General features: G+C 39.7%; 2 protein-coding genes across 4 annotated transcripts in view; both read right to left on the bottom strand.

Moving 5' to 3' along the window:
- LOC106171370 (uncharacterized) overlaps positions 1 to 21058 on the bottom strand; it is a 237833-nt gene that overhangs the window by 115290 nt on the left and 101485 nt on the right. The gene's annotated exons all lie outside the window — the stretch shown is intronic.
- Positions 12140 to 20893, bottom strand: LOC106166891 (uncharacterized). 3 transcript variants are annotated; one of them, XM_087009826.1, is made up of 2 exons: positions 20678 to 20893; positions 12140 to 15463 (listed from the first exon to the last, which is right to left on the bottom strand). In XM_087009826.1, the coding sequence occupies exon 2, from the start codon at positions 15075 to 15077 to the stop codon at positions 13473 to 13475; it is 1605 nt and encodes a 534-aa protein (XP_086865952.1). In that variant the 5' UTR covers positions 15078 to 15463; positions 20678 to 20893; the 3' UTR covers positions 12140 to 13472. The 3 variants fall into 3 exon arrangements, with proteins under 3 accessions (XP_086865952.1, XP_086865966.1, XP_086865958.1); XM_087009840.1 differs by lacking the exon at positions 20678 to 20893 and adding an exon at positions 18304 to 18326; XM_087009832.1 differs by lacking the exon at positions 20678 to 20893 and adding an exon at positions 15710 to 16704.

The raw sequence follows: 21058 nt of genomic DNA, 5'->3' as shown, positions 1-21058 counted from the left end.
CTTATCTAGCACCATACGTGCACTAACAAGAAAAGGAAAAAGAATTTAACTGATAAAGCAATTAAAAAGTCCATTATCAACCTCATACTGTCCACACAAGTCGCATTCATTTTCATTATACAATACATTCAATGTCTCTTTGGGCTTCCTGAAGAGCGCGACGTGAAACGAGATTCGTAGCCCCCTGAAGACGCATAGATGGGCGCTGTCTCAACAACACGCTGCTGGGGAGGAGGGGAGGGGTGTCCGTCGACGTAATAAACGACGTTACGTGAACTGGTTGGTGTACGTTGAACGTAGACTCTTTCGGCAGGGCGAGTGATTGTTGACGACGTGTGTCTAGTAACTTTATGCACCCTGTTGCCACTGTGACCGTAGTCGGGCTCGTCACGGTGAAAGTGGTAGCCGTACTCACTGGCGGCCTTCTTTGGCGTAAGCAGTGTAGGATGCGGTGGTGTGACCTCAATTCTCGGCGGTGACATTACGCGCTCACTATAATGACGTTCTGTAGTATGGTAATTGCTTCCTCCATATTGACTACCGCCGCCACCGTCACGTTTTAACGTAGAGCCCCCGTAGACAAGGTGGTTGGCGTACGGATCCCCGTCTGTGTGGATAACGTGGTCACCGTGACCGTTGGCACCTGCATACTGATAGGATGAAGTGCTTTGTACGCTGCGTGCGCTGGTCCCGTCATTTATAAGCCTGCCTTCACTATCAATAGCTGTAGCTCCCGACGCTGACACGACGCGCAAACCGGTTCCACTGCGGTCGGTGGTACCGTACGTGCTGCTGACGTAGCCGCTGCTTCCCGTTGTTCCACCGCCGTACATTGCATGGCTATAAGTCGAGCTTTCAGGGCTGAGTGAAACTGGGTTTCCTTCGCAGTCATAAGTAGGGCCACCAGTGCTGGAGACCAGTTTAAGAGATTTTCCTTTTACAGCGGCCCCTCCACTTCCACTGCTCACAATCTGTCCAGTATTCCCGCCTCCTGACGTTGACGTTTTTATCACCTTTGAGTAGGCTGACTTAGTAACACGCTGACCACCAGCTGCGGTGGCCTCGGCCAATGGCAACGGGGGAGGGGGGCGCGTGTCGTAGTTTCCGAAAGTTTCTATCTGGTTCATCTGACCATGGCGGTCTAAGGTGTGGTGTGTGACCATTAATTTATGATGATCATCAACATTACTTTTAGCCACCTCCATGCTTGACACTTCCTTAGCTTTGACCTGGGTTACTTCATCAGACGAGCTAGCAGACGAGTCCGTAGCAGACGACGTGTCTGATTTTTTATGGCGGCGGTGTTTACGTTTCTTTTCGCCATGGCGTTTAGAGCGGTTTTGATGGGAAGTGGAGGTGGTGGTCTCGATGACCGTCTGCTGGGGCTGGGTATTTCTCTGAAGAGAGGCAAATTTTAATTGTTCGACCTGTTCCTTTAAGTTCTCTACCTCATCGCGTAACTTGGCCTGCTCGGCCAGTGTCATTTTTTCCATTTGTTCCTGTTTACGCCTAGCCTGGTAATCCTCATCCGAGCTATCGTGCTTACTATGATACCGACGCACCTCCAACGTCTTTTCTACCACTTCTCCTCCCGTCTGAACCGGTTTCCGCACCATTTTGGGGCTATCTCGTGATGTAGAACTGGCGCTGCGTTCCACGACACGGTCAAAATGGTCAATTACCTGGCGGGCTTCATCGTCGCTGGAACTCGTCACTCTACCTGTTCTGTGAACGTGCTGTTGCTGGTGCTGTCTTGATTCTCGGTGGTGCTGGCTGTCGTTGTAATGGCGTGTGCTGGTGTGTTTACCCTGACGAGCGCCCATATTTTCACGCGTTCCCTCCACGTGCTCGACGCGGCTGTATATAGGACCTTGCTGTTGATGTTTTATCACCGGCACGGCGAGTCTCTCCCCAGCGTGCTGATTATTTGCATGGTTTTGTGTTACAATGCTCGAGGTTGACCTTTCTTCGCGAAAAATGTGACTTTGCTGGTTTCCTCCTCCTGCCGGGCTGTGCCCATCACCATACCGGTAATACGAGTCCTGGGGCCCGCTTTGTTCAGAATGGTGATGATAGCGTTCCTCGTAGTCAGGTATAACATCGACTGAACGGTTTTCCGGGGCACCGAGACGATGTTCTCTTACCTCCACGCGATAGTCTATATCCCCACCGGTAGTCCCACTTCGATGTCCCTGGTGACTGCTGGGGACCGTGCGAATCCCACTGTCGACAAGATTTCTGTAAACTGTCACCAGATCTTCGCAATCCTTCAGGTTATGACAACGGAATAGCAATATGCGTTGTTTTGTATGTGTCACCCGTGCCACGCAGACGATAATATAGAGGTGCTGGTCGCCAATATAAAAGTCATGAATATCCTCTAATTTCAAAACATCGCTCGAGCGGTTGAAAAAATTGGCTTTACTACCGAATGTTATCCCAGCTTCGGTAATTTTTAGTTTGTTTTTTGTTCCAGCTGTTGTGGAGGAAATTTGGTTCCTCCATACTTGGCAAGCGCTGTCGTCGTGTCCTGTGGAGTACCATTGGCCGAGAAAAGAAACCTTTTTCTCGATTAAAACATTCGACTGTTTCTGCTTTGCAGCTTTGTCCTCTGTCTGTTTTGTCCATTTGTTCATGTTTATCGTATCAGTAAAGTCCCTGGTACCTAAATTCCGTCTTTTTTCACTTGATGTTTAAAGCCTCTCTGTTCAACACCTTTTCTGTCAGTAAAGGCCGCTTTGTATCACCAGGAGATCTTTTTGTCTTATGAAGAATTTGCCGTGTGTATAAAATAAAATCCATTATGCATTTCAATAAGGTGAATAAACCGGTTCTCCACTGAGTGACTAAGGTTTTAAAGATAGTGACGGTGGCATTAATAGATCATGTCTCTTCTTGGATCTCTGTTAAGTTATGTCGGCATGTCAGTTCAGCCCGAACATTAATTGCCATCTTAACGACATCACATGTAGTACCGGTATATGCTTGGCTGAGTCGCAATCAGCCTGAATGGCAAAACACCCTGAGAGTCAGAATGTCATGAATGACAAAGAATGTTCCATTGCAAAATATATGTACCAGATTGCCTTAGCCGCCTCTTTTCAATTCTTTGAATATCTCGGTTGATAAGTGTGAGTCCCTGTATCTTTAGGTCCTACGTCATATATCGTAATAAGCAATGGTGTAATTTTTTTTATCTATTGACTTTATGAAATATCTTTACTGCCGATCGACCCTATCTATATGATCTTTTGAAAACGACTCCGAATTCAAATTCACCGCTTTATCACACTTATGTATTAGACATCGTTTCGAAATATGTAACGGAGAGGTCAGGATGAACATGTAATAGTGCGTTAGTATAATGTCTATTTCTGCTTGTTAAAATATCTTAAGAGATCACGTCCAGAAAAAAAATGCAGAGGCAGATTCTTCTCCAGATTTCTTGGCGACGTTCAGGGTAGCGTTGGACGGATGTGCGTGCTGGGACTAAGTGTAATCGTAGCGGTCATGTTTTTGTGTAAATCGCCTTTGGGTTGGAGCGTAACCTGTCAGAAAAAGGTGTCCAGAATATCTAACAACTTTGCAGTAGCCCTCTTCAGGATATGATGCTATGTTTGGTCTTGACCCAACGCCCAAGGTTAACCAGAGACTTAATTTCCCATCTTGCTGGTAGTATTTGAATATGCACATTTGTTTTGATGTCTTAGAGAGAGAGAGAGAGAGAGAGAGAGAGAGAGAGAGAGAGAGAGAGAGAGAGAGAGAGAGTATTTATCGAAGTGAATACAAAGTACATTTTAACAGATTTCATGGTGCAATTTATATGCACCGCAAGAAAGAGGTTATTTACGTTCCTTATCGCTTGTCCTTCTTTTCAAAAAAGTGTTGATAAATCAAACTATTGCCTGACCTCATCACCTGCAAATGAGCAATAGAAACGCATGTCTCGATTGTTGATGGTGCACAGTTCTGCATGAAAATGAACTTTCCAGTCGACCATGTGGTTTAGGTGTGCCCGCCATTACAACCTTTTAAGGAAAACATAAGAGACCAGACCTCATCTTTCATGCAAACAAGGGAGGAATGTGTTTTGCTCCTTGCACTAAAGGGCTAGGTAGATTCTGACGAAGTCTATGAATGATTCATTTATTTTGATTGGATTAGAATATATGAACTTATCAAAAATAGAATATAGGGTTGGTATAAGAACTATTAATTATTGTCCTAATGTTTCGGACATAAATATATTATCTGCTGACAAAAATATGTGTACAGTCACTTCTAGAATGAATGATTCATACATTAAATTGGGTAAGAATATGTGGTTAAATCAAAAAGAAGAATGTAGGGTTGGAATAAGAATCATTAATTATCATCCCCTATTATTCTGGTCTATTCGAACGTAAAATATGGTACATTTATGCTGACAAAAAAAAAAAAATATATATATATATATATATTTCTTATTATACCTTCTTTTTTGCTGTTTTGCCTAATTAGTGATTAGCGACTCAACAACAAGCGCCATACTGAAAATACGACTGATAGAGGCAATGAATTTTAACTATATTCAACACAAATCACTGGCAGAGCAATTAAATAGGTTTATATGGGGACAACGTTTGGGTCATGTACCAAGCTTTAAAGGACGTGAAATATTTTAACGCGGCTTGAAAATAAACGCAAGAGAAAGTTTGGCGAGTTTATTTGTTAATAAATAATTTTTAAAAACTTAGCTTGATGCCCTGAGTAATTTCACGTATTCATTACTAGATGATGTTGTCTGTCTAATCTGACCCTTACCAAGTGGAAAATAAGAGCACCTGTCATGTACTACATTTCATTTTTTTTATTTTTTTTGGTGATTGTCCTTGGTGATAGCGGTACACTGCCTGAATCAACAAGTGCCCCAGTAAAACCTCTCAACCGCCAAAAGTTAAAAACAAGTTATTTGCCCTGACGGCATTATTTTCAGGCTGTAATTATTATGTGAGAAGAATACCAAAAAGTCATATCATAATTCTATGTCAGTGAAGTAGCAATATTATTTATACAGGCATATTGCAAACATATTAAAGTGCACTGCAACCAAACACTAAAGGAAGATCAAGACATGAAATCAACTATACAGTTTTTAAAGAAATTATCAATATAATTTTTAATAAAAGCGTCGAAATGTTCAAAGAATCACAATGGTAAGCATTGCTTTAAGGCATGTTTTTGAGTAATTAGAAGCAGATTAGAGGAACATACTGTAACATGTATGCTTTCCATATATCCAAAATATCACATATTTACTGAGTGATTTATAATGAACGTAAAGATAAATACAATAAACACCAGTCGACCTCTGCTATAAGTGTAGGCTCTTGTGAAAAAAGAAAACGATTAAATGAAAAAAAAATGAAAGTAGCAAGGGCATCGAGGTCAAGAAAAGGCGGTACCACAGCTTTTGAGACAGTCGTTCATCTCCCCCTCTGACGCACGTGACCTTTGTCACGTCGTGCTCTGATCGAATACACATACTCGATCTGCTAAGGTCTCTGTTTCAAATGGTATTTGTATGATAATTCTACATTTTAAACCCTCGTTTCACGTCACCGCAGTAACTTATCTCTGTATAATGTGTTTGAGAGGAATGTCTTTCATGGATATTTACAGCTCAGCTTTTGTACTCCTCTTTTGAAGGATGACACAAAGGTGGGCCTTGTTCAAAATTGTGGGCCATGATAGTAGACTACATGTGTCTATGTGTATCTCCGGTGTACATTCAATATTGATGAATATTGTTTGAAGTGACAGTAGAATGCGCGAGCGTAAACAAAAGTATTGATTATGTGTCAATTAACCTACATATGTGCTCAGGATTACACGTTGTGTTTTTGTTCGTTTTTTCAAATACAAGTAGCTGTGACAAGAGTTGTGAGAAATTGCTATAAAAAGATATGATGAATTTATAGTATTATAAGTGAGCATGTTGAGATTTGCATAGCTTATGCCGGCCTTGTGTTATGTGCTTTAGGTAGCCTACATGTAACACCGTTCTGACACCGCACAATATCGTCCTATTTTTCATTGCAGACGGGTTAAATCAGTTGCAAAATCAAAAAGTGCTCGTGCCTCACAAACTTCAGAACATATAAAATTTTACTTTGCAATTAAGTTCAATGCAACAGGCATGCGGTAGGAATGCATAGAACTAAATGTACGCACCCAAACACATGCAGACAAGCACCGTGCACGCACACATTAGAAGGTATGCATATACAGTCATATTTCATGAAAAGATTTAGGAAAACCATTTTTAAATGTCAATGTACAACAGGCAAATCGATTTGATTAGGCAAAGGTCTAGCGAAATTAAAAACTAACACAATGAAACAACGCATTGCATGGGATGTTCCAGATACCTATTGCAGTAGATGCGCTTCTAAAAATGAACGGTATCTCTCATTTTGACCTAGAGAAAGATGCCATTGGTTGTGCACAAATAACTAGGTCAGAAGTTCGAATGGCCTCTCATAACACCTGCTGAGAAAGTTTTTCTATTCGCTTAGTTGACAATTAAGTATTCCTAATTAGAATGCTGAAGTTTAAGCTTTTAAAGATAATTAGATTTTTTAAATACGACTTCAAAACAACAACAACAACGAGGGATGCGATACTAGTACTACCCTGAAAAAATCATTGGTTGTTTGAATCCGCAGTTTGCATTATATGGCAAAAGCATCTTTTTAACTGATATATATCTGATTTTGTTCCTCAAGGCGCTCAATTTTGGTGCTGTGTTGTTCTCTTTTCTCGTAACGCACAAAACCACAGCAAGGGACATCAGTTCTGTTCTGTGACTTAAAAACATCTTTGTGATCAATTCGGAGGTTAATTTGTGATTAAAAAAAGTTTCTGTTTTCCTTTGAGTCGTGCACATATACAGTGTACGCCCGAGGTCTGGAAGAAATATGATTGTCAAAATTGAAAAAAGGTATCACCTACTTAGAGGGGTAGATACGAGTATCAACATTACGCTGTTTTCAGGTTTTACAGCTATGATTTAGTTAAGCACTGTCATAATGCAAAACATACTTAACACTGATTGCTCCCAGAATGCTATATGATTTCAAAAGCAAACTTTTCCTTATTGTCTAAGATGGTTGTTTTAATTAACTCTTTTGATTCAACATTTTCATAATCTAGCATTAAAGGCTAATTTAATAAAAAGGATTTGTTGCCCATGACATTTATCATTAAAATCATTAAAATTCACCATAAGCATGAAAAGCAATTCGGACTTTAACTTATTATTTCAGGGCCTAGGTCGCACTACATGCTATACATTCGATTTTTTGGAAGACCATATTTGATTTATTGATGTAGCAAACTGTGTGAGTCATATATTTGGCTGTGGCGTAACGTATAATTTATAAATCAAAAAGGGTATGAAAATTAATTTGCATCATCAAAAACTCAGTCGTAACCGGTCGCTACATGAAAGAGCCCGCAACAGACGGCAAGTCTCCAAAGAACTGATATAACAGTCTAGAAATAAAATATTGTTGAGAAACATTACATAAAATATGTAAAAAAATTGATTTTTCAATAATTGGTCAGTTAGAATTGAATAGCGTGTGAGGTTCACGAAGTGCGAGCGAAATATACTCCAACCGACCGACTTTTGGCAATACTGTTAAATGCATTAAGATTACTGGCAATTATTTGTAATCTGTATTTTCTTTCATAATTTACGTCAAAATGCATAGGTCACTTTAGGTTTGCTTAACAAAACAAGGAAACAAAGCGATAAATTGGGCTTGCAAGTAAGCATTGTTTGGCTCTAGGTTTTGCCAATGTCCAAGGCGGATCAACGTCACCTAGACTTGAACACATTTAACATGTTTCATCGATTTTGATTGAACCTTTTTTAAAAACTGAGTAGAGTATCCAGTATGTCAATAGGCCCAGGCTGGGCAACTCGTGCCTAAAGGTGGGAAGCCTTGGGGGTATAGAGTTTCATGCAGTACAACAAACTTGCCCCTTGAAGGTGCATTTTCTCTTTGACTGCTGATTTGTTACGTACTAATTGCACGTGGGAACGCGCAGGACTTCCAGTCCTCTGCTACTGTTACCGTGTTAAATAAATATTGGAGTAACCCGTCCTTGCGAAACAGGTGTTGGAAAACAATGTGGTGAACTGCAATATAATATTAGTTTTGTGGAAGATTTTTGTCGCCTGTTGCATAGATTGCTTATGGTCAAAACAGTCAAGTATATGTCTTGAAACATTCGTCGTAATGATGTCATCTTTCTGTCGAAATATTCTTTTGCGATAATTTAAAGAACAGTAATCCTGTATTTGGTTTGTTATCCTCATGTTTAGAATGATATTTTGAAATTTACATTTCATTTCAATGCAATGCGGAGATGTCATTCTCTAACATGCCAAAGTCAAATTGGCCTGGTAGAGCTGGTTATGTGAATAATTTGCGCAAGAGACAAATCTATGATATTAGATGACTTATTCACATATCATTTCATAGCCAACATATTATCTGCTTTAGCATGAAACGAGACAAATGGTTATCATGCAAACTCTGTCCATGTGTACACACATCTCAGACTCTGTCTCTGTATCGGAGAAGGGTTACAAGTTAACAAAAAAGAAATAATTTTATATGCCTGTTACACCAGATAATAAACTGGGTTGAGACAAAAACAGCCAAATTATTTGGCACAAGGCCATCTTGTTTTGGTTTGCTGCAAATCAACATGATATTAATTTTCAAGCAGACGACATAGGGCTTAAGATTATGTTACATCAGTGGAATGTTGGTCTATTGTAATAAATGATTCGACCGTCAGGTAATATCCCGCGCTGTACAATGAATAATAGGATTGCAGAAATTGAGCGTGGTCACAAATCCCACAGTGGACGCACACGTATTCTATCCCTGGTCAAGATTTTCGACGACAAGTTCAGGTGCGTTGACACGATGGGATGGGTTCTTGAGCTGAACTCATTTACGGTGTTTTAATTCTAAGAAAATAATGTGCGCTAAATTCGCCATATTCTCACAACGCAATGACATTATAAAACTTGAATCTGTCTCGGTGAGATGAAAAGACCGTATCGAATATTTGCGATTTTCTGGACGTTTTGTGTGTAAGCGCCACTACTTGATTCTCCAAGACGGTCTTTTAGCAAACACGGTCCGAATCCTTGAGTTCGGATGAGTGACCTTCGCTGCTCTCTCGTCTTCTTATACCTGGCAATGTTTTGTGGGTTTTACAAAAGAGAAATCTTGAAGAGGTCTTTAAGAGAGAAGATGTAAATGTAAACTATTACTTTAGACAATGGGGGAAAGAATCTGTCCAATGTTACGGTCTGATGTAGATGAAATGAGCAATGTGTAATACACCCTTGCGCAAACACAAACGTTGAAAGCAAGCCAAGAAAAGTTTGTGTGAACGATTGATTTGAGATCTATAAAACATGATGTGCATTAGTTTATGTTTTTATAGTAAGAATGAAACGTCTCCGTTTAGTTAATTAGTTCATTGATTTAAGGAATAACGATTCCCGGGACTTAAATATTGGATCCAAGCTTACACACATCAAACAGAAAGCTTCAACAAGGAAGCATTATCAACTAATTGAATGTGTCTTTGTATTTGTAAGGGTTTTTTCCATTTGTTGTGTAAGTAATAATAACGTAACCATTATAACAATATATGATAATGCGTCAATAACGTGTGACCTTTTAACCAACCCCCGAAAAGGTATTAATAATATTTGTATTAAGATTCAAAGCACATCCACGTCATAGAGGTTGCAGGAAATGAAAATGATTTAATGGCACATTGCGTCGTCATTTGTCCCATTTAGAGTTATATACTGTTACCATTCCCAACTTAATATGCATAGGCCTGCAAATGTATAAGTACAGGTACAGAAAACCGAGATAGAGTTAACTGGGGTGTCACTGCTCATTTCATGTAAATGGTCGTCTGCTACTTTTTATATATTGCAATATGGTCTGTTCTACTGTCTTTTCACTTCGAGCGCGGTATTCTTATGTCATATGACGATTACGCATATAAGATGTAAGAAGTTGAAGACATTTCACTATAAAAGATTTTGGTCTTTCATTTTTGAGATTTAGATAAAAAGGCAACTAAGAATAAAAAATAGTAGGCCTACTTGTTAATTGCAATAACGGTGCTAACATTTGCACTGGTGAACTCCGATGGATACTTTACTTCTACGCAAAACAGAGTTATAGCTCTGTTAGTTATAGCTCAATAGTGACGATCAAATTAATTGCTTTATATTCATGATATTTATTCACAATTTAACTAAGCTCTTCTATTAAATTTTATAAAGATACTCCTTTCCTGACTTTTGATATTGATGGTGTGATCAAATTGTCCTCGGGCAAAAAGGAGCGTCGTGACATACGGCCTATAATCACTCTATAATAATGGCGGGTGTGATGCCATACGTCTGGGGCACTCCAACATGACACCGCAGGGAGGGGCTATAAAACAAAACTATCATTACCTTCAAAAAAATAAACGTAAATTCCACGATTCCATTGTACAAAATGAAATCCCAACGTGTTCATTCCTAGCACCGTTTGAACTCAAAACCATAATTAGGGTAATCTACGTTCCAGGGCGTCATGGAAAACACGCCATCTTTTACCGTCTTGACAAAAAGAACAACCGGGGTCGACAAAACACTCAGTAGCTCGCATTGTTCCACCCCGGGTTGCCGTGGGCCTCGGTAACAGGGGGAAAGGTGGAGTCGTATTCTTTTGTATAAAATAGTTTTAAGGAAGTCACTTAGGATTAATATAAACGTGTGATTAAGTCAGCGGGTTTTTGAAAAATCGATAATACGTCCCACAATAACTTTAATTTGTGATGATTAGTGCGCGTCCGGTAAAATGCGGGTTTGAGAGAGGTGCTGTCTATTTTGGCTGGTTTTGTCAGGTGGAGTAAGCTTTATATCATAATTAATGATAATCCCCGCTTCTCTAAACTAACAGTAATATGCGTCTTTGAAAGCCTGTGTAAATCCCATTTGCAGACTTCCAATTTCAGCATGCAATTAAATGTGCGAAATGACTTAACAGGTTTTCGGCAATATGTGTTACATTTAAGACTTATCCAAAAGAAAAACAGGTAATGTGATGTAAAGGGCATTTAGAGCCAGCAAAGCTAAAAGTTTGCCCTACACTCATTGAACTCCACCACAAAATTCTTCACCACTCATCACCTTAGGATGTAAATTTGAGTCACAATCATTGATAATTAGTTATTGGTTATTGATGCTCTTTTAACATAATGGTTCTATATTCTTCCAAATATGAGAAATTACAATAGAGGTATATTCCAAAACCTTTATCCATTTCAACACATACGCCTATTTCCTGCATACCGTAAATACTTCCTTTTGTCCACCGCGGCTTGAACTTAACCCACTTTCAATACACGTCCAACAGAATAAGAAAACATGATTAAACTCGGCAAAACCCGTTTTCTATGCAAACTTAGATTACCAGAATATGGTCGCCATTTTGGGGAAGATAACATCAGTTTTCGTAAAACCCTTAAGAACATATCTGAATGAGAACTTTGGTCACGTTAGCACTTGCGTAACCGATCAGAACTTGTTAAGCAACTGCGGTACATTGCCTAACATAAATTTTTTAATTAAAATTGGCATTGCGGACACCCACGTATAAACATGGCCAGGAGAGCATGACTCCCTCTCTGGAATCAGTTTTACATCTCAACTACCACGTTCACACTTCGTATTCAAAATGTATTTAAAAAGACCAGTACTTGCATTTTGAACAAGTGAGTCACCATCTTTTGAAAAATCACAAGATCAAGGGTGTCACATATCCCGAACTTTTTCTACTTTCCTAAAGCGACAGGAATTCCTTTGCAAAGTGAAAGCATTCAGATACCAGTAATTTAACGAGTCCTCGCGCGACTTTGTCACTAGGGAAATTGACAGGGGTTCGAAAACAATAAATACCACTTAAACATGACATCAACCATGTACGAAATGAGTTCTTATCAGCCGCGGGGTGCTGTTAATAAAAATATAAATAACCCACAAATTACCACTGCATTGAGTTAGGAATATAGAATTTATTTTTGTTCGGGTTTAAATAATATAAGACAAAAATCAACAGAAGATAAACAATTTCATTAATATAACTGTCGTTTTGTATGATAAACATCTTGCCAACAAGCTGAGTTAAAGCCTTTTATCCAGTTGTTTCTGTCACATACTTTAAATATCATTTAACAAAAGGGGTCAATGTCAGAAAAAATTGGTCGCGTGTCGGGTTGTTTACAATATAATTTCAGTCGACACTGATAAATTTAAATGTCACCTAAAATGCAAACAAAATATTTAAGCCAATATAAACCCTAAATATCTCGTCAACTTCCCAATAAATACCTGTCGTTTTGTAAGACCACATAAGTTACAGCCTAATTGGTCAATTGTGATCTTGGTTTTTACACTGAAAACAAAGGTCGGGCATGTTGGTTTAAGGTAGACTACTTTTTTAATTGCCTAAAAATATCTGACAAAGTTGGTCGTACAAACTTTAGGGTCAGACATCCTCATTAGTGCCTTTTAAAAGTGGCCTGCGGTTAGAAGCAGTCGATATTCGTTAAGGGATCTGTAATTAATTAATTGTGTAACCTTACAAAATGGTCCCTATGATAAATAATCGTAGTCAGTCACGTCCTACAATAATCAGCCTATTGGAATATTGAAGTATTGATAGCACTCCTGTTTTATCATTCTACATAATTGATTAATTTTTGCATCAGAGACGCACTGTGAACAGAGCGCTGGAAGACAAGTCAAAGTGCTACCACATTCCTCAATATCAAGTTTAAGAAGATGCTAACACACCCCTCCTCTGTAACGATGGATAACAATATTTGAATAACATGTGTATCTTAAACTCAGTGTCTCGATAAAGACAAACAGTCCGTACTCATGAATGTTTACAATACACAATCTTGAAACTCCCTGTACCTTATCGAGTTCATAATCTTACATACATTTCTTTACATACATATGCATCTAATAAGTTAGTTATACAAAATATGGATTTCTTGTGGACAAATTATGCAACGTAGTGTATACCTCCGCACCTTCATACTTCATTGAATACAATACAGTTTGTCATTCAAGGATTAAATTGCACTCTTTCCACGAGTAGTTTTTCAGTAGAAACTGAGGGATGTCCAGTAATAAATAGGAAGGTTAGCTTTCTATGTACAGGTACCCAATGGGTCTCATCTGCTTTATATACAGTCATCGAAGATATGGCATATAAATTGGGAATAAATAAACAGCCTCACAGAATACATAGGTCTGAGTCTTAGGTGTTTCAAAAGACTGAATATTTATAAATTTATCTGAAAAGGATATCCAATTTTTAATTGTAATATCCTCTTGAATTCCTCGTCTCGACCGTTTGTGATCTCCGATGATTTTGAGGTGAGAACTCATGCCGGTAATGTCCTCCGCGGAAGTTTGACTCTGGCATCGTTCTCGCCAAAGGATCTTCAGGACTTGCCGATCGACCACGGGCAAATTTTAAGTCCTCCGATCCCGAATTTCTGAGTCCATGACTTTTTGTTGGTACACGATGGTGGTCATCATAGAAGGGAGCGGTGTCAGAGACGGTGTTGTAACCCTCATCCAAGGACTGACCGCGAACATGTTGAGGGGCCGCATGGACATAGCGAGGGCTTTCACCGCCCGAGTTTCTATCGTTAGGACCCCAAGAGTTCCCAGATGCGCTACGGCTAAGGGGACGGTGGTATCCGCCTATCATGTAGTTTCCAGGTTCCGTGGGAGTGTGGCCTCCAGATCCCGAGCTCCGGGTGGATACGTATGTCCCATACATGTAATCGTGACTCTGGTGGTACGGGCCGGGGGAGAGCGGTCGGCCTCCCTGGTCATATGAATCCCTACTTTCGTACGGGCCAGAATAGTCACTGTTGTAATTCGCCCTCTGGTCGAAGATTCTCTGTAGGCTAGCAGGGGCACCTTCGGAGTTTTGAGAAGCTCTTTTCCAGCTGGGAATAATGGGCCTTAAGACATCGTCGTCAAGACTGGAATCAAGATTGGGAAGAGAGTCCCCTGTGGGAGAATGTAAATCGCTTCCAAGGCCGCTGTCAACGCCGCCATCATTACTGTCCTTCCGCGGGGCGGCATCGCCGACGATATTATCCTGTTTGCTCCTTCTCAAGTCGATATCCAGGAGGTTTCCTCGGCGCCGACATACGGTATCGTAGTCCTTGGGTGGTAAAAGAAGAGGCGCCTCTTCTTTGGCATTCAATTTCTGGTGTAATTCAGCGGCTAAAGAGTCGTATGGGGTGATATCGTTTGCAATATCATTAGGCGGAGGACGTTTTCCTGAGCTACCCCTTTCTCTGGAGATTCCAATATTATCGCCACTCCCACTATACGGGGGGCTCCGGCTCCCCCCGGAACTACCAGAATGATGTGTCGGGGGGTCGTCAGATTCAATAAAACGCGACTGAATTTGTCCTTTTGCTGCCAAATCGGCTTCAATTTTCCTGATGCGATGTTGATGCGTCGGAATTTCTAATAATTGATTTACGTGGGCCACAAAGATGGCGGCTGTGTCTTCAGAGTCACATCGATAAACGTGAGTGTGGACTGCACATTTTGTGTACGGGTTGAACCCTAGGAATATACACGCCACTACATCCTTGTCCGGTGACAGTGCCTGACAGACGTATGTCACATCCTGGGCCGGGATGGGAGGGTACTTGATTTTTTCGATTTTCCCTTTTCGTTTGTCGACCTCCTGTGTGATTTTCAGTTCTTTTCTGCTCACCTGAATCGTAAGCCGAGGTAGGTTTTCCTGCTGCTTCCTTCTGTTGATCAACTCTCGAACGATGGGTTCTGTGTATTCCCTCCCCGCGATCCCTCTCGCCTCCTTCCAGCCGAGGTATTCCACATAGTATTGCTGTTTCTTTATAGAGTCTTTCCTATTAACTTTCGCCATAGCCGTTGCCTATGTACTGTGTTGCGAAAACGATGTGATATTTGTCAGTTGTACAATATATCTAGAAAGTTTGCTCACGGCAAAACTCGGGCAGTCAACTGATATTTTTCTTTCTCGCTGTCTCTCCTCTGCTATATGGTGATGCTGGTTATAAGACAGCCTCTATGCGCATCTCCGGTATATATCCCGCCTAGCCTTCGTTCAAAACTATTGTTCCGTGGCTATGCCTCACATAAGGGTGCGATCAGTGTGCGCCTCAAAATGCTCTGTAATTGTTCACGAAGAATGGCGGTAACTTTACCTGGCCGCATGCATGAACGACTTTGAAAACTCCTTCGCTCTATCTTGTTGTTGGTATTTCTGTGGGCTCACCTAAGCCTGGTCAGCTGCAATGAGAAAAGATGCGACAGTTTAAGGCATATACCTGGTTAAAATATAAACGCGGAAGGATGAACGCACAAACATATTCCTCTTAGCGACACGTTTTCTGCTCAGAGCACGCGCTGTTAATGCGCTGCGTTTCACAGCGACTCTGTCAGTTTTATCGTATTTTACCCCGCGTTTCCAATCCTTTCACAACGGAACAACCCTTAAGTACACATGACGGACAATGCCATATAAGACCATAATACCTTGCATTTCTACAGGGAATTGATCGCTTTTCTTTCCTTGTATTATATGGGCTCCTATTTGCACAAGGTCGGATCGGTAAAGCAACATGCACAAAGCCCTAGTTGAGAGAGTGTGTCTCGCAAAACAAGACGCACCATACCTATTATACAAATGAAACGTACTGGTGAAAGAGTCAAAGGCGCGAAGAATGACGGGGGTTTTGACAATTCATCCCATATTATACCCAATTCACCATTATAGCCGACTTGAAGACTGGGTGGTTTTGAATAAGCGTATTCTTGCGAAATTTGACTTCCTGAGGCGAAAACGAGGCCCTTAATGAATGAATCAAATGAATGATCATTCTTGACCAAAAACGTACAAATGTAAACTAAGGTGCGGGGCAGTGACAATAAACAACACTATGACTCGCCCAAATCGTGAGGTTCAAATACTACTGAAAAGAAAGGGACATTGATAACCACACCATTGTATTGATTCCGCATACCACGACCAAGTTCAGCGGTTTTGTATAAGTACACAAACAAGTTAACCACGGTGAATAATTAGTCTGATTTATTACGTCACCATGAAGGGTATGTATGCATGTTTCACCTGCGGCCACCCAACGTGACGTACGTCCATTGAAAACAACGAAAGGCGATGTCCGTGCTTTTGCTTGACCCCCCAAATAACTACCCTCTGCAAATTAAATAACCACACCTGCCACGACCCTTGGGCACTACTCAGTGGCAAAACTGAGCCAGGCCTTGACCAATAAACGATATCTAGGGTTTGATAACATAACAGTATTTGAAATGGTAGAATGATTATCATATTCTAATTTCTTCGATGGAATTTGTCATTATTCACAGGGCACGGAAAACTGATAACAATGTAATGACATGGGGGTTGATAATATGTAATCAAATATTAGGTGTAGTTAAATTGGAATTCGGGCGCCATGGCAATTGAAACCCTGTGTGTCTGAGTAAGTCAAAGAAACAATGCTGGACACTACCGGTGAACCAACCCGGATTTCACCCCCCTCCCCCCCCCCCCCCAAAAAAAAAAAGAATAATTATAAAATAATAATAATCTGACAATCATGTATTATTTATCGTGTTACACATTAGGTTATGACAATAAACAAGGACTAGAAATCTACAAAAAACAACTCCGATATATGTTTCGTAATTCTTAATGTATTCAGTTTTAACTTTGTTATTATTATTAAAATAGGATTCACACATCCGGGCATGCATACTTTGTATTCTTAAAAAGAATGATGCCGGTACAGGTGTGTTTTTTACGGCTTTTCAATAGGATAAAGGATATACATGGTGTTTTTCCTAAAATCAGAAGGTTTAACCACATATTTCACATTCCTAAAGAATATTGCTTATTGAATTTTTCTGCATCCTATTTTAAAGTTACATTCTTGGGTGTAATAACACCCCGCAGGGTGAAAATAATTTGCGGTTACAGTTAAGGCACGGTGTTTTATTCAGTAAAGGTGTGTTGCTTTTAAGGTGTACATGTTACAGGATATAATGTTTGTCCGGGAATTTACACGTAAAATCAATGGCCTATTATAAATACCATAAATATTTTACATTCCTTAAAAAATACTGATAAGCTATTTGTGTTCAGGCGTACTGTACCCGCATCACTTCAATAATATATATCCATGAACGACAACGTATTGTCTCATGCCTTGTCCATGAAAACGGTGGCATTTCACCACAAAAATACTTGTCTAGCTTGCGTCATCCCAACACCAGTATATCGTACACTAATGTAGCTTTAATTTACCCGTATAGACTGAAGGAGTTAATGATGATTGCCCACCTTACATTTCGGAGCTATGGTTAGAAACTTCCAAGCTAGGATCCAAGATATCTTGTATCGTAGTTCCAAGACGTGGAATGTTTGAATGTTGGTTAATATTGCAATGATATTAATCCACCGTTTAAGATAATAAAGTGAATATCCATCAAGAAGATTAACATCTAATCTACCAACCGGAGTGGTGCTAAGTACCACACGCTTAATCTTCATACTTGTATCATCTTGTATCTTAAATTGTGTGAGCAAACAATTAACGATGCATTAAGAAATTAATCGCTCTAGTTAACGAACATTACTCGCTCGGTAATTTAACTGACAGTGAGATAAGATTGGTCTGCAGGTGGGATGTATAACTGCGTTTCTCTATTGGAAAGGATTCACTTTCAAGGTATGCACTGCCTAGCAACGACGTTGTGGAACGTGAAACGGGGTTTCTTGATAAGGTGTAAAATAGTACTGTACGCATTCCTGAGATCTTCCTCTAATTTTTTTTTTTACGTATTAGTATTACAATTTTGAAAAACTACTTCAAACAAAGATGAGCTTCAAAGGAGTCACGAAGATCAACATAGGAAGAAAAAGCTGGAATACGAATATTTGGTCTTAGAGAACGAATGAAACCCTTAGATAACCAGAAACTACCTATCATAACCGCCATTTAACAGATTGGTCGTGTGCTTGACTCTGACATTTGTAAGCAAGCTGTAAATTCAACATTACATTCAAATACCCATTAATCAGACAAAATAAAGAGGACACCTGCCTGAAAACACGCAGCAAGGAATGATAGCTCAATCAGCTTTGCTTGCATGCCTCTTTCCATTCCAACAGCTACAAAGGCGAGTTTCAGCTAGGACCACGTTTATCCGTTGAATGATCTTATGGGTTAAGAATTTAACTAAGAGAAAGGGTCGACACTGTCCTCTATGTGACCAACACGTTTAATAATAGATTTGATTTGTACATGTGCACATGCACTTGACAGAGCAAATGATGGGCTTTTCGTGGCATAATTAATGGGTGGTCGATGCGGACCGACATTGGGAAACATACTTTCTTAAAATTAATGTTATTTACTCCCTAATCTACTGCTGAAATCTGTCTGAACTAAAGATATTAGCATAATTATGAAAAACATGAATTATAGACAGACATTTTAATTTCAGTATCAAACCGCGAACAGACATTCTCTCATTGTACTAGTGTCATTGACTAGATAAATATCCTTAAAGGCTCGTTCATGGGATTAATAAAGGCGCATAACTACATCTGTTTTTCTATCTGTGAAATAAATACATTTATTAACCATGTTTGAAAACTATTAGTTCAGATAAGCATACTTTCATGTGGGATTTACCTTATCAATACAACGTTCAGCACACGCTGACAAATGCTGGCAGGCATTGTCTGGGTGGACTTTTTTTTTTTTGTCAAACTGGGACTAGAACAGTCGCACCTCTGATAACATGCCACCGATACTAAATATAGCCTCCCCCAATAATGGGGCTCTGTTTCCCCGCCAGGGCAAGACATGGTATGAAATCTGGACGTAGACGTGAACGTGGACATGATCAAATCATCACACTATTCTTTCTTATCCTATTTCAAGTATGGTGTGGTGCCCTTTACCAGGGCCACACATTGATTTTTTTCACTAAATATTCGCAGATCTGTCTCTGGTTAATTCTTTACACTTTTCTCTATTGTGCCCAGAGAGAATTTTGTATGGAATTAATGTCATCACTCAACTTGCCTCTAGTATAGAGTAATGGTGTGGTATGGTGTAATCCTCACACCGGGAAACTGACAAACGGGTGCAGTTGCTGAACTTCTGTTATTTCTATCAATATGGGACTAGTTGTGCTTTAAACTAATGTTACGACTTAAAAATTATAACCCACAGCAGCAAGAAGTTATTTGCCTTAATTATCATCCTTAATCCCAGCATAAATAGACGGTTAGAAGTCTATTTACACGTACCTCATATGTTAAGCCTTTTGGATTAACTTCCTTGCAGGTTTTATGTTGGGTGAGGTTACAACATAGACTTCAGATTACGTATTTGCAAACATTTTTTTTTTCAAAAACAAGTGTCCAATTATTTTCTAAAGTTACCTAGGTCCTTTTGAAATGAAATTTCCATCCACTGTCTTAAATCATTCAACCCCAAAAGACAATACTTTGTGTATTTACAGGTACAGAATAATAACCCGAAAATCCCCATGACTTCAATGTAGTTGAATATATTGCAATTGCTTTCGGCTAAAACAACTGTCTCTATTAAACTAACAGCGACAATATGAAAACGACAGCTGCATATCAATAATTTAGAGAGACCAAACGGTGAATCATGTTCTAGTACCATTTATCTCTTGTATGCTTCAGAACGTACTGCTCTAAATCGACTCGTTTTTTGTCACATTTTTTATGTCTTATTGAAATGGTACTATACCTAAAATCAAGTAAGTCCGTCTACTAAACGGTATTGCATAGATACATCTATCCATTCATATTTCGTAGAATTAGATAACAAAAGCTGAATGACGTACGGCTATAAACTAGGAGACTGAATCGATAGCGAAACTACGCAGTAATGGACGAATAGTGTTCACATTACGAGGATTTAAGTAAAACCATAGCATATCTTACAAGTCACAAGTTTTACGACAGGTACTCAGTTACCGGGGCACATAAACAGTTCACTCTAGCCTCATTATGCGGTAGCAAAGAGTCATACCCCGGCAACTATCATAGAGTATTAGTACTTATATCATGTTGCCTACACTTAATAATAGTTGAAGTAAATAGACTCGTTTAACGTTACTTCATAAAACGAGCCAAGACGAGCCAATTGATATGTAAAGAGTTGTTGTTCTTGCTAGCATGAAAGGGGAATATTGTACTGAAGGTGTGTTTAATCACAAATACCACTTTTCCAATTGCAGTAATAGCATGTTACTGGTACGAATTCGAGTAATACATATGTAACAACAACGGTGAAGTCAACCGAGCTGTCACGGCAGCAATTTTAGTCTAACAGATAATTTTAAAGAACTCAAAAATAATAAAAGCCAATTGTACACGACGCAATTGCAACATTTTCAAATGACACGAAGAGAGAGTATGCGGCAACTCACCTTTTAAACGGGAACTAATGAGACGGTTTAAAAAACTGTCATTTCTTGCTCCTGTGATTGCGAAGCAAGGGAATTCACACAGACTAGATACGCGCAGACGAGAAACGTTCGTGCCCTTCCCCTTTCCTGCATACACTGCACACCCAGCGGAACATTCAACTGTTGTCACAGAGAATGCTCACCTGTGAATGTTAACCAGCTTACGCCACTAGCGCTACCGGAGAATATAAATAGCTTGTCATTCCACTGGCGAATCGAATACGCAGGTAGAGAGCCTCTCGCACGAGGTCAAATCTAAACGGGAGCAAAAATCCCGAGATAAAAACGTGTGTTCGATTCTGTGGTTTTTACTTATAAATGCGTTGATTTCATACTTTCACC

Source organism: Lingula anatina, chromosome 1 (genome assembly GCF_051362555.1).
Source record: "Lingula anatina isolate TDL-2025a chromosome 1, LinAna3.0, whole genome shotgun sequence".
In the NCBI taxonomy this organism is placed as follows: Eukaryota; Metazoa; Brachiopoda; class Lingulata; order Lingulida; family Lingulidae; genus Lingula; species Lingula anatina.
This window is presented reverse-complemented; position numbering and strand designations above follow the sequence as displayed.